General features: G+C 41.0%; 1 protein-coding gene across 2 annotated transcripts in view; it reads right to left on the minus strand.

Annotated features, from left to right (window-relative positions):
- grip1 (glutamate receptor interacting protein 1) overlaps positions 1-13,649 on the minus strand; it is a 59,054-nt gene extending 45,405 nt beyond the window's left edge. The window contains exon 1 of one of the 2 annotated variants that reach the window (XM_087176203.1): positions 13,338-13,649. In XM_087176203.1, the coding sequence (XP_087032329.1) occupies positions 13,338-13,392 (55 nt within the window). In that variant the 5' untranslated portion in view covers positions 13,393-13,649. The remainder of the gene's footprint in view (positions 1-13,337) is intronic. The other variant, XM_087176206.1, reaches the window with a different exon arrangement.
- Between the last annotated feature and the right edge of the window lie 684 nt (positions 13,650-14,333).

Below are 14,333 nucleotides of genomic sequence, written 5' to 3' on the forward strand. Positions count from 1 at the left end.
GCTGCTGCACGCGCACACACCTCTGGATGTCACACACACACACACACACACACACACACACACACACACACACACACACACACACTGTTTGTCTTCCCATTGCCACTGAACTGGTTCAACTGCACACACACACACACGCACACACACACGCGCGCACACACACACACACACACATTGTTTGTCTTCCCACTGCCACTGAACTGGTTCAACTGTACACACACACACACACAGGCACACACACACACAGGAAACAGACTATACTTGTTTGTGTGTCCTGAGGTGGGATGAAACACACATACATTAAATCACTGTGAACTCTGACCTTTGACCCCTGAAACTGACAGAGACAGTGACTGACAGCTGGTCTGCAGGGTGTACAGTGACAGTTTGGTGTGTGTGTGTGTGAGAAAGAGATGACCTCTGACCCCTGTCATGTCCTGACAGCTCTTGTATCCCACGTTGCACCGACGCCTGACAGACGGAAAAATGCTGATGGAAATATGACAGGCAGCGACACACACACACACACACACACACACACACACACACACACACACACACACACACACTACCCTGTTGTGTCTCTTTGTTTCTCAGGGTCCGACTCCTCTGACGTCTTCACTTCATTATTATTTTCCAGCCTCTTTTTGCTCAAATCAGACTTGAAAACATTTTATAATCAACATCCCTGACAACAGGAAGCCAGAAACAATATCTCTGACCTTTATGAATTAAATTTAAGACATGTCGACGCCATTAAAGAAACTGAACTCACTGCTCGTTAGAGCTTTTCCTAGACTCGCAGGGGGGGCTGAACAAATAATCAAAAATATTATCAAAAGAGCAAAATCCAAATCACAGGAGCTGCAATTTTCAAATGTGCCACAACAACAGACACAGATGAAGCATCGTGCTGCCACATCACATTCTCCCACGTAAAGGAACTTGATTGAAAATGCAAAAATGAGCGTTCAAACTCAAATCGTTAAGATTACTATTTTTGCCAATGGTTCAGCTCTAACCTACAGAAGCTCTGACGATGGTACAGCGGCATTTATTGATCTTTTGTGATACTAATCTATTGATATTAAACTGAATCTATTTGAGTTTCTTGCTCTAAACAACAAGACGTCAATAATAATACTAGTTTAATACTAATCATTAATATAAATATGACACTAACTGCATGTGACAGAAACTGATTGAACCCATGGACGGATTTTGAGACACAAAACCTCTGTTTTTTCTCCCTCTGTTGTCATTCACTTTGTCAATAAAGACAATTTAAGATTCAGACGGAGCCACGAGCCGAGCCGAGTTACCGATCATCGTTTCATCATTTCATCATATTGTTTTTCACTCGGTGCAACCTGCAGGTTGGTCACGTGCTGAAGTTAGATTTGCTTTGGCGTTAGCTCGGGACAGCGGGGGAGGAGTCACCGTAGGAGGCGCGACTACACCTCCCTCACCTGTCAGTCATCCCTGAGGGCTTCAGCGCCCCAGAATCTGCCTCACAAACACCTCATACACACAGAGCTGACAGCCGGGCAGATGGTCGAGTCACATCCACTGACACAGGCAGAAAGACAGAGAGAGAGAGAGAGAGAGAGAGAGAGAGAGAGAGAGCGCTGCTGCTAAAAATGACAAGTGTAGGTTCATTTGCATATCGCTCTCAGGCCTCTGCTGCTCTGTAACACGATTGGACGCCCTGTTGATGTGTGTGTGTGTGTGTGTGTGTGTGTGTGTGTGTGTGTGTGTGTGTGTGTGTGTGTTATTGCAGAGAAGCATGGAGAATCAGATTATACAAACACACACAACACACACACACACACACACACACACGCACACACACAGTTTATCCTCTGACTCCCCCTCGTGGTCACTCAGTGTAACTACAGCCTTCAAACACATCAGTTGCATTCAGAGGTCTGAAGAAAAAACTGAAAATTTCAGACGCTTCAAGAGGTCAGAGTCCGGCTTTAAAAAAAATAAAAAACACCCACGATTCACCGGGGCAGAGAGGCAAACAGAGAGACAGTGATTGATGAAGCCTGAGGGCAGAGCGAGACAGACAGAGAGACCTAGAAACAAACAGAACAAAAGAGAGAGAGAGGAGTGAATCTATGGTCTTAATGGACTGCTGAGTGACTGACCTTGATTCTTAATGGACACACACACTGACTCACACACATTGCATTGACTTCCATTCATTCCCTGAAGGCTGAGTCCAACCTGAACCTAAACTGAGCGAGAGAAGAGGACAAACAGCTGGACAACAGCTGGAGACAAACTAAAGGACACAACGTCTCCTGTCAGACACACACACACAGACATGTCAGTGACAGTCATAACAATTCATGATGAGGATGAGGTAAGACGGAAACCCAGGAGGGACAATGAGGCCGAGAGTTATTCACAGGAGCCGTGACGTCACAATAAAACTGTGACGCTGATCATTAATGACACAAACTGATCAGACTCATGGACGGATTATGAGACAACAGCGCTGAGAACAGTCGTGGAAAAAAGGCCCCCACCCTTACAACATAGAAGCAATTACAAGCAGCGCTCACCGAGTCATTTTCCATCTCTTTACGTCTCTCTGTGATCGTTCTGAGTCTCACTGTATTGATTCTGTGTCTCTTTGTGATTTTCATTGACTTGCCAACATTAATTGTAACTCTGACGTCACTTCAAACAGAGGCTCCCGTCCAGGGCCCCGCTGAAGCCCTGGGTCCCTGGGCCTGCGCCCAGTCGACCTGCTCAGTAAACCATCCACCATCATACTGCGTCCTCCCATCAGCAGGAATCTGGACTCCTGAGTTAAACTCACCAAGATTGAAAAAGCAAGTATGTGAATGTGACCTTGTGTCTGTTTTTAAAAGCCTGTAGCCGAGTGAAGCAGAAAACAACTTCCATTTCTCAAACACACTGTTGGTAAATGTTTCTCTGGAGGAGAAACCAGAGGACGTTTGAATAAAGTCCAAACTTTCTAAACTCATTCACACCGAGTCTCGATGGGCAGAACCAGCATGAATGATGAAGTCAGATTTACACTGAATCCATATGTGTGAAAAGAGGGATTTAAAGTGGACAGACACTTTGTTAAAGCAAGGACAGACTGCAGTGTACCGCTGAAATATTATTTCTAATACTCCCTCTTCTACCTTACTCAAAAGACAGAACGAAAAAGACTTATCAGACAAATGCAGCTGGCGCACACACACACACACACACACACACACACACACACACACACACACACACACACACTGTGAGCTTCTCAAGCACAATAATGGATAAAACACATCAGAGAAAACAGTGGAAATACTCTCCTCTCTGTGTCGCTGCAGGTTTCAGTGTCAGACTGACTGCTGGACTGTTAGAGACACACTGAGATATGTGTGTGTGTGTGTGTGTGTGTGTGTGTGTGTGTGTGTGTGTGTGTGAGAGAGAGAGAGAGAAAGTGTGTATTAATAATTGTTTTGTGTTAGTGTGTTCATGCTGGGCTTATCCAAGTAGAAAATGAGTGTGTATGTATGATGCCAGCAGCTTGGCTGTCCACCTGGACGCCGCCCAGGGCTGAGTGTGCTATTGTGGCTGTGTGTGTGTGTGTGTGTGTGTTATTGCGGTTGTGTGTGTCAGCCTGTAACAGATGAAGGACAGTAAAGCAGATCCTGATCCTGAGTCTGTTTTCTATTCTGTTGGCTCCCATTTCATTAGTCTCAACCGTGAGCTTCATGACTGAGATCTGGAAAATGTGCCGACATCTTTACAGCAGAGAAACAACACAAACACCCTCAACACTGACTGAACCCAGGAGCATGTTGATTAGCACGATTGATCTTTTTTTTTCAGAATTAAATTAAAAAAACAAAATACAAGAACAACAAATTGGAAGAAAATGGTCCAATTCTGGTGTTTACAAAGTCTTTTTTTTTTTCATTTTTCCTTCATGTATTGAAGAATGAAGGTGGTTAGTCAGGTGTCATGGAAGTAAAAGTAAATATTTCAAAATAAAAGCCAAGAGGACAGAATGGCGATTTTACAAAGCGTAATCACACTGCACCTAAAGTGAACCACGATACGGTCCAGCCCAAATATCGCGATATACGATATTATCATATTATTATATTGTTGTGTTTTATGCTTTAGGTGTTTTTTTCAGGTGTTAAAACTAGTAAACTTTTTTTGTTTAATATTATAGACATTTCTGGTGCATCATATCAAAAACACAAAAATGGCGTTGCCACAATCCAAATCCAAAGAAAGGAGTAATTCACCTCTTTATGGTGAATTATGTCGATTATAATATATATCGAATATCAAGATATTTAATATTATCAAACCAAGCCTAGCTAAAATCTACATGTGCGCACAACAAATAGAATAAGCAACGCAGACCAAATAAATTCAGCAGATATACACATGCTAATATAAAGCGCAAACAAACAACTGAAACAATGACTGAAATTTAACCATATTTGTTTTGGAGGACATTTAATGCTGCAACATTAAAGTAGTAGTACTAGCAGACACTTGAGGGAATTCTGTAACACTATAACTTTCACCTCAGTTTTCTCTTTTCCAAAGATTAACAATTAATTCGGTGAGTAACCTGTTGTTAAATGATTAAACAAGGCTGCGGCCGCCAATGTCTCGATAAGGAGTGAAGAAGACAGGGTTGACTAACACTGATGTAGCTATTCTACACATGTACTGTAAGTGCAGTGAACAGTTTCCATTTGTTTGTGGGATTACTGTGGGATGCAAAAATTTCTGTGTATTCACTGTAAGGTAGGGAAAGAAAATAAATGCCCAAAATCCAAATAAAAAAATGTAATCTTGGTTTATGCCAAATAAACAGAATAAATACATAAATAAAAGATAAATAAATAAACGTTTTCTTGTTGGAAGAATATTTAAATGTGTAAATGTTCCATATCTTTCTCCTGTGTTCATTTTGAAGTGTTGATCCATAAGAAGATATATAAATGTGGGTCTAAGAACCAAAAACCACCTCAGAGTAGTTTTACATCTCCTCTCTCAGGCTTCTCTCTGGAGCTCTAGTAAAAACAGGTCGGTGAGCCAATCAGAAGAGAGGAAGCTCTGAGCCTCTCTTCTGATTGGCTGACTGTTTTCTGAGTGATCCAATATAAATACAGCAGATCTCAGGTAAAAACACTCAGAGAAACCAAATCCTGCAAGGTTTGGATGGTGGGTTCAGGTGGGCGGGGCTTGAGGCGTGGCTGAGGAAGGTTGTGACATCACAAAGTTCCAGTCCTGACGGCTGGTTTTAAGGCTCAGTTTCACAGTATTAATATAGAACCTAGACCTGATCTATAATCACACTACACATGGACAGAGACCTTTACACTGGATGGAGCTTTAAAGAAAGTGTTTCGGTTGCATTTTGGATGTGAGGTTAACTGCTGAGCGGCAGCCTGAAGCTCAGTGTGGAGAAATGCTGGTTTCCAACTGCAAAAAAAAAAAAAAAAAAATACTGTGACTCCCATAGTGTCGGAACAACACGTCCAACTGCTACACAGTCATGTAACATTCGGGTGTCCCTATACTTTTGGCCGTGCAGGCAGCACTGCAAGAGCTCGCACTGTGTTGCTGTGTGACACAATATTTGCACACACTTGAAACACACACATTTAACCGGATAAAGTCAGAGTGATATACACAATGACACACACACACAATCAGCAGTTTGTTCCACAGAGTCATGGTGAGAAAGAGACATAGACACAGACAGAGGAGAGAGAGAGAGAGAGAGAGAGTCTCTTGGTAAAATGTGTCAGAGACGATAGGGATAATACATTAAGCTGAGGAAAATGGATGTGTACATACACACACACACACACACACACACACACACGCGCACACACACACACACACACAGACACACATGCGTGCACGCACACACACACACACACAGTCAGGTCTGCTTCAATAATCCTGAGGACAAAGATGAGCAGAGTTCTGACATCAGCACCTCTTAAAGGACAGTGTGAGTGTGCGTGTGCGTGTGTGTGTGCGTCTGTGTGTGTGTGTGTCGGCTGAAGAGAAAATGGTTTGTGACGTTGTGTGTCACTGTGTGTCTCTCGGTGTGTGTGTGTTTGTGCTTGAGCCATTTTCCGTGCTTCTTAGTCAAAAAGCTTAAAACGGTGGGATGATGTCATGCTGACAGACACACACACACACACACACACACACACTCACACACACACACACACACACACATGCACTCACACACACCCTCTTGTGCGTCACTTCTTTTTTTACTGTATTTACATTTAAAATGTGACTATAAAACTTTATTAGCTGAACCTCTTCAGTGTAATGCAGGTGTTCAGGTGCCTGTAATGTTCAGGTTTGTCATACAGGTGTAACTGTAGGGCTGCAACTGATCATTTTCATTATCAATATATCTGCTGACTATTTTCTCAATTCATGTTAAAACAACCTCAAAAATATTCCATTTACTGTCAGTTATGACAAAGAAAATCAGCAAATATTCACATTTAAGAAGCTGCGACCAGTTAATTTTTGACATTTTTTGCTTAAAAATTTACTAAACAAATAATCAATTTAAAAACTGTTGCTCACAAATTTTAAAAATCAAGGTTTTCTGCATCAAAACAATCTACTTACATCCACCCACTCATGCTGCTGTTATTTGTGGCAATTTGGAAAATGAAATACAGTTTAACTGCCAGTGTTTACATTGGTTATAACAGTTTGGACTGACAGCAGTTCAACCATTTATTCATTAGTTATTGGTTTTTCTACATTTAGCTAGCTAGTTTATTCATTACCTTTAGCTACGTTACTGGATATCTAAGTGTTTAACATATCTATTTCAATGAATGACTTGTAGCTAACTGCTTAGGCATCTCTCCTCGCTTGCTAACTAGCTTTAAGCGCTCTCTCTCAGTAGCAACACATACATGTAGCTTCAGGTGTTACAGCTAACTCAATATCTTTTCAAGTTAGCTTAGTTTCTACACAATCTCTCCATCCAACCCGTGGCAACTGCGGTAGCCTATTACCCCCTGGGGTTAAAGTGCCCTTGGTTGGGAGTCACTGAACTAAAAAATGAAATATATAATTTATAAAGAAATGACAGACTGTCCAATAAAACGGCTCTAATATGTACAGTACGACTGAAGCAGCACTCTGCTCAGGACACAGGCTGCAGTTGTCAGTTTCTAACTCTGTCTGGATGACGGTGGCGTGTTTGTGGGAAGGACACTCCTGTCGAGCTGCAGACAGCAGAGGTCTGGCCACGGCTCAAACTTTCACTGTGGCCTGAAGGCGGGCAGGTGCTGGTCCCTTCTGGACTTGGCAGGTAAGAAACCAGGGTCGTGAACCCGACGCTGTCAGCATCAGCATGCTGTAAAAACCTGCCTTGGGTGTCCATGTTTTCCTCAGCGTGGTTTCAAGGAGCGTTTTGAAGCCCGAATGTGTGATAACAAACTCCTTATAGGCAAATCTCGACACTCAGCGGCCATCTTGGCAACACCCCCAAGCAGTTATTTTGGGCTAACAAGACCAGGGTTCTATTTAAATGGATGGGCAGAGAGCCATAAATGTGCTTTCAGTGGTTACTGGGAAATAAAAACTGGAAATGTAGACACACCAGTCTAATCTGATAAAAAAAAAAAAAAACAGGTTTCATCAGATTTGGTGAATTTTTAAGGTTTAAAAGGTTTTTCTCCGCAGGTTTTACGTCTACTGCAACAATACGATTGGTTTGATATGTTTCCCGTTCAGCTGTTATAAAGCAGATGATGGCTTATTGGCGAAAGGGGCGGGACATATGTCAACTTCCATCTTTAATGTTCAACAAAATTTAATCAGCAACAATTTTGATGATCGATTAACAGTAGAATTTAATCTGTTAATCAAGAAGACAAAACTTTGCTGATTCCAAACAGATGATTTTCTTTGTATTCAGTGACAAAAAATTTAATATCTTTGAGTTTTGGACTGAAAATTTAAAAATAAAAGAATAAATGAAAGAGAAAATGGATAATAATTGGATAATGATTTATAATTCTAATCATAACTTTTTGTATATAGCACCTTTTAAAAACATAATTTACGAGCAGGAAAGAAATAAGGTAATCAGGGCTAATGTTAAATGTTAAAGGCCATATGGAAAAGGGAAAATGAGAAAGAGATGGAGGGAAATGGAAAAACAAAAATATAAGTTTTCACTTTCCTTCTCAATCAGACAATTCAAGTTAGGCTTTTGCATTTGAGCTTTTCATTTGATCATTTCCATTGAAGCTGTTCTGTTTTCCATTTTAAGTTTTTAAATTTCACTTTCAATTCTTAAATTGTCATTTCACAATATCAAATTTGACTTTTCCAATTTAGTTTCCTTTTCCCTTTTAACATTTAATTATGGCCTGATTATCCTGAATATTAAAACATAATAATACTTTAAATTTTCCACATTCCCTTTATCTTTATTTTAGCGCTGGCTTCTCATAGCTGCTATTTTTCCACTTACAGCTCCTGCTGCACAGCAGGACCTGAAATCTCTCTTTGACTTTCATCCCCTCAAGTTCTTCTTTTTATTTAACTCGTGTGTTCAGATTTAATTTCTTATCTTCTTGGAGAGCTGACGTGTTGGAAAACCCATTGAGACACTGTATAATATGAAGGTACACAAATAAACTTGACTGAATACATGATAATACAGTAGTATACAATAGCACACTGTGTCTCTGATGGTTTGTCTATCTATTATTTACCTGTTATCTATTTTTACTCCCCTTGCCTTTGGTTTTGTGATATGTTCTTTTTTGTACTGTACTGTATACTCTCCGCGTACTGCTGTTTTTACGTTGTACTGCTCAGCTCTTAGTATTTAACATTTTAATATATTATAATTTTCTCGTATCCCACTGTGAAGGACTGTGACCACAGTTTACCTTGAAGCTGTACACCTGGAGATTATATTATTATCTCTCCATGAGCACTGGAGACAGATTTACAACGCAACACTAAATCAACACTGTGATATTTTTTATAACAGCCACTGGGACTGAAGCTTGTGAGATTAAAAACCATTTAACAGTCCCACTCATGTACTGGACTACGGCTGCAACTAACAATTATTTTCAATATCCATTAATCTGCTGATTATTAGCCTGAAGTTTATGTCTTCAAATGGCCAAAACCCAAAGATTCTGAGCTAGCGAACATTTATGACAAATAAAAGCTGCAAATATGAACTTTTATGAGGTTGGAACAAGTAAATAGCTGCATAACTGAATCATGCTATAGGGTTATGTTATGTTTTTTCAGGAAAATTCCCCACTCTTTATGGACATTTTAAAAAATTAAAGTTATTAGACGATCATTAGTTTAACAGACAATTACGCAACAATTCTGATAATTGATCAATCCTTTAAGTAAATTTTAAAATGAAAATTCCCAAGAATTTCCCCTTCTTACGTGTAAATATTATTTGCTGAAATATGAATATTTCTAAACATGACATCTGACATCTCACTGACCTATTCATCAAAAATATTTGATTAATTGAGAAATAAATGGCGATGTTGATTTTGCTACTAGAAAACATTCGGAGTGTGTGATGTTCACAGTGAGTAAGAAAAATGATTCTCACACATAGTGTCAAAAAGCAGGTGGGACTGTGAGAAATAATGAGGGCAGAGTTGTGAGCACGAGCTGCAGGAGCTCAGTCGGCCACAACAAAACAAAAGCGTCGCACATGTAGATAATTATTAATTTCATTAAACTGTTTGTTGTTGTTACCGTCTGTTTGTGTCCTTGCTCTCACCATTCGCCATCCGGCATCAACTGCTACTGTGATGCTTGTCAGCCTTTGTCATGTTGTTACGTGAACAAGAATAGAAGTGATAACACAGTGTTTCTTTCTCTCACACTGGCTGGACACTGCAGAGTCTCAGTATTCATGTCAGAATTCAGCTCAATTCAATAAACTTTATTCATCCCTAGCGGGGCAATTAATCCTCTAACACCTACTTCAAAATGAAAACAAATGTGCTATTTTGGATCATTAAACCCATGTGATGAATTTAGACGTTCAGTAACCGAATGTTTATTACATTGTCGGCCTGTGGAAGTAGAGTAGGCATATTTTTTAAGCCTAAAATCATATAATCTGTCTTTATTATTATTATTATCAAGACACACAGGGAAGTCTAATTTTCTGAAACACATGCTACATGTTCACTATCACTCCAATTTGTGCAAAACAAAGTGAGAGCCCGTGTTTAAGGGTTTAAAAGGGTTCGAAGCAGCCGCATCTCGCATTTAGCTTTAAAGTGGAGGACGTGTCCTCGTTCTGCGGCGGCAGTCGTTACAGTTTGTAGAGTTCAAACCTTTTAAATGGGAGCTAAAAATGGTTTGTTGAATCTGACACCGGCTGTAAAAAGAGGAAAAACTCGTCGTCGTACATCAGATTAGTGATGACACGTCTGTTTTGGTTCATCAATACTTTTACAAACCAGGTTAATTCATCTGTTGCTTATGTTCTATGACTGTATATTTCCATATAGATCTGCATTTTATGCACAAGATAGGAAAGATAACAGGGTGTATGAATCAGGTTGTGTGTTCAAAATCTGCTGCACAGGTTCATGTTTTTTCTTTAGATGCAAATTATTTTATCCCTTATTTAATTAATCATTTGGACTACGTCAATAAATGTTGAAGAAATTGTCCATTAATTTTCTGATGCCCAAACTGACACTTACAAATGTCTGACCATCTCTTCAAAACCCAGTGATATTCAATTTAACATCATAGAAAACCAGCAAATATTCACATTTAAAACAAAGGAACCATTGAATTTTGGCCATTTTTACTGAAACAATTAAGTAGATTTAGTAGAACATCAATTATAATGGTTTCAGTTCTATATTGGAAACAGTGGTGGGAGTTCCCAAATACCAAGCAGACACTTGGTCTTTTTATCTCTTAAATTCATTAGTGTAACGTCTCAATTGGACTGTTTGACCATTTGTCTTCTGGAAAACAGCTGCAGGACATCTGGATGTAACTCTGATTATGAACCTTTACAGATGTGATGCACTGCACGACCATTGACACATAATGGCTCATTAGAAGCTGAGAAACTTATGTCATTATATATATATTTATATAATACATGTCATTTACTTTGTTGTTCTCTCAAATTAGGTCTATTTTAGGTTTTGCACAGAGATCAAAAGCCTGTCAAACTCTATGTATACGTTCATTAATGGTTAGATAATAATAAAAAAAAAATGTATGTAATTGTATATATGTGACCTCTTGCTCAAGGTCATTAAACAATGAGCAGGAGACCAGGCTGTGACATGTCTCCTGCAGATTGGAAACCATGTTTGAATAAGATTAAAGCATTGTACAAGGAAATGGGCAACAGGTTTATTTAACTGAAAATAATACATAGATGCATCAGACACAACAACTATATGAATGAAACCTGATACCAGTTGATTCTTGTTGGATATGTAAAGGTAATGCTACTTGTATTCTGCATATATTTAGACTTTTTGGTCCGTTTTGGAGTCAACCACTGAGCTCCAGGACTCTGACGTCTCCTTTGGATTATTTTGTATATCAGGTAAAAGTTGTGGATAGATATTGGTATCGCTTCTGCCCAGTTTTTAGGTGAGCTGAGGCAACACCAAAAAGGTGACGTGAAAAACACAGCATACTGCTGATTGGTCGGAGAGAATCATCACTACAATGGAAACCTGCACAACTTACGCCATGGTCGACTGAGGACACGCATACGTTTCTCTGTTTTAATGTCCTCCATACGTCACGTTGAAGATTGCGTCACGAAAGCTTAATGCGTTGTCGCTACACTACTAATGCTGTGCTGCTATCTGCAGTGGAAACATAAGCACTTGGTACCAGAAGCCAGTTGAGACGGTACCATGTGGTGGGAAAACACTATTAATAATCCAGTGTTATCAATGGAGAGTTGTATTTATCCTTGTAGAAAGTATCAGTGCGGTGGTCTGTTTTATTTCATTTCCTTATCTTATGAGTGAGTGGATATTTAGTGTTGACGGTTCTCCAATTAAGCGAATCGATCCCTGTCTTATTTCTGTGGTCGAGCTTTCAATAAAATGTTCATTCAAGAAAAAAAGAGAATCACTTTCTAAATGGAGTTTTGGTCCAGATGTCCTGCAGCTCTTTTCCACAAGATAAGTGGTCAAAACAGTCCATTGGAGACATCTCCCTAATGAATTGAAGTGATAGGAACACTGTGTCTGCTGGAGGAGGATTTCTCACAACCTGGCAACACAGAAGTTGCTCTTATTAATGCAAGAGGAGGTATTATTAATAAATAAATAAATAAAAAAACATTAGCCGTTAATAAATCCTTATTAACCCTGGTAATACACCACAAAATGTCCCACTAACACACAGGATAATACACCACAGCAGCACACCGTTCAGTGCTGTGGTGTATTAACGGAGGGGTGTTATGAAAACATTAAACGGTGCTGCCAGAAAACGTTAGAGTCACCGATTTTAACGGTTGTGAGCGGAAACCAAGGGCGCGCGGGTCCGTTTGTGAAGCATTAACCTATCGACATTTACTGAAACCATGAGAAACCGAAGGGTCACGAATGTTAACTGTAACACCGGTAAACACTGGGGGCTGCTGCCGCCCGCTGCCCGGTGAAGGTGGTCGTAAAACACACACACACACACACACATATAAACACACACACACACACATATATACACACACACACACACACACACACACACACACACAAGGGCAGACCCTCGGTTGACCAGCACCAACCGTTTCTCCTCCTCGCCCGGCTTAACCGTTGGTTAGCCTGTTAGCAGCCGCTGCTACTTTGCTCCGCTGCTGGTAAGCCGATGACCGGTGATCGGTCTTAATGATAAACACGTTAGCAGCACACAACGTAAAAAAAAAAAAATCACCGTAACGTCACTGTAACCTCACCCGTTGCGTCAGATTAACACACACACACATTCACACACACGCGCGCGCACAGACACACACACACACACACGGTATCAGTTACCAACTTTCACTAATTTCAAGACAGTCACCGTAGCGCGAGCTCTACCGGCGGCGCCAAACCACGCTGCACAAGAGATTGCACCGGTGATAATTAGTACACGCGCGCACGCACACACACACATACAAACACACACACACACACACAGGTATGTTCTCACACTCAAACACACACACGCACACACACTGAGGGGGACACGCTCGCTAGTCGTGGTATCAACCTGAACGGATCGGGCTGGTCCGGTCTTACCTCCCTCCTGGTCCGGTTGGAGACAGGCCGGGATGTTTTTCTTCCAGCCGGGCATGATGCACCTCAGGGCGGATAGGGAGTCCAGGGCGGCCCGCTAGCAGACACACACCACCAGCAGCGGGAGGAGCAGCAGCAGCGGCAGCGACAGCAACATGGCTAGTTAGCTTTAGCTTAAGCTGCTCCACTACACAGGAATCCACCTCCCACTGCACTCTGGGTCTACCTCACTCTACCACTCTCTCTCTTTTTCAACCTCACACGGGCACGCGAACCTCTCTCCCTCTCCCTCACTCTCTCTCTCTCTCTCTCTCTCCTTTTCCTTCTCTTTGTGTCAATGTCTCTCTACCCCCTCCCCCTCTCTGTAACTCTACCCTTCGAGCCTCGTTGTGGTCTCCGGAGGAGTGGGAGAGCGAGGTAGAGTGGTGGGCAGAGAGAGAGAGAGAGGGTGACGTGATGACTGTGATACGGGTACGGGTCGCCCCTTAGAACCCGAACCCCGTGAATGTATCTAAATGTATCTTACGAATCTCGCGCGCGTTTTCTCGACAAACTGTGGCTAAATTAGCTAAAGTGTTCATACATATCGCTGATTTTCGCAGCCATTTAAGAGGCTCGCCTGACAGACACGCGCCTCCCGCCTTCATTCATTCATAGCAGAGAGAGGGAGGCTGGTAGAGAGAGCTAGGCCATCTATTGGGATCAATGAAACTCTCTCAGATAAACCCTCCTTGCTGCTGGCAAGGTGGAGCCTTAATAAATAACACTTCTAAATGTTTGGTGATACTGAGGGTGGGTTTAAAAAAGTTTTTATGTATGGCTGAGGTGGATGCACCATCTTCTGCAACAGTTAATTTGCACCTTATTTGAGTATTAGTGCCACCAGCTAATCCATTGTGGCGCTAATTAGCTAAGATAAAAACAAACTCCTAATATTTGCATAACAATTGCTAAAAATATTTATTTTCTTTTAACAATTTTCTCAAAATTTGAGCATCA

The sequence above is a fragment of the Seriola lalandi genome, unplaced genomic scaffold, assembly GCF_002814215.2.
Source record: "Seriola lalandi dorsalis isolate HSWRI2012SDOR001 ecotype SW California unplaced genomic scaffold, Sedor1 jcf7180002054543, whole genome shotgun sequence".
Taxonomy (NCBI): Eukaryota; Metazoa; Chordata; class Actinopteri; order Carangiformes; family Carangidae; genus Seriola; species Seriola lalandi.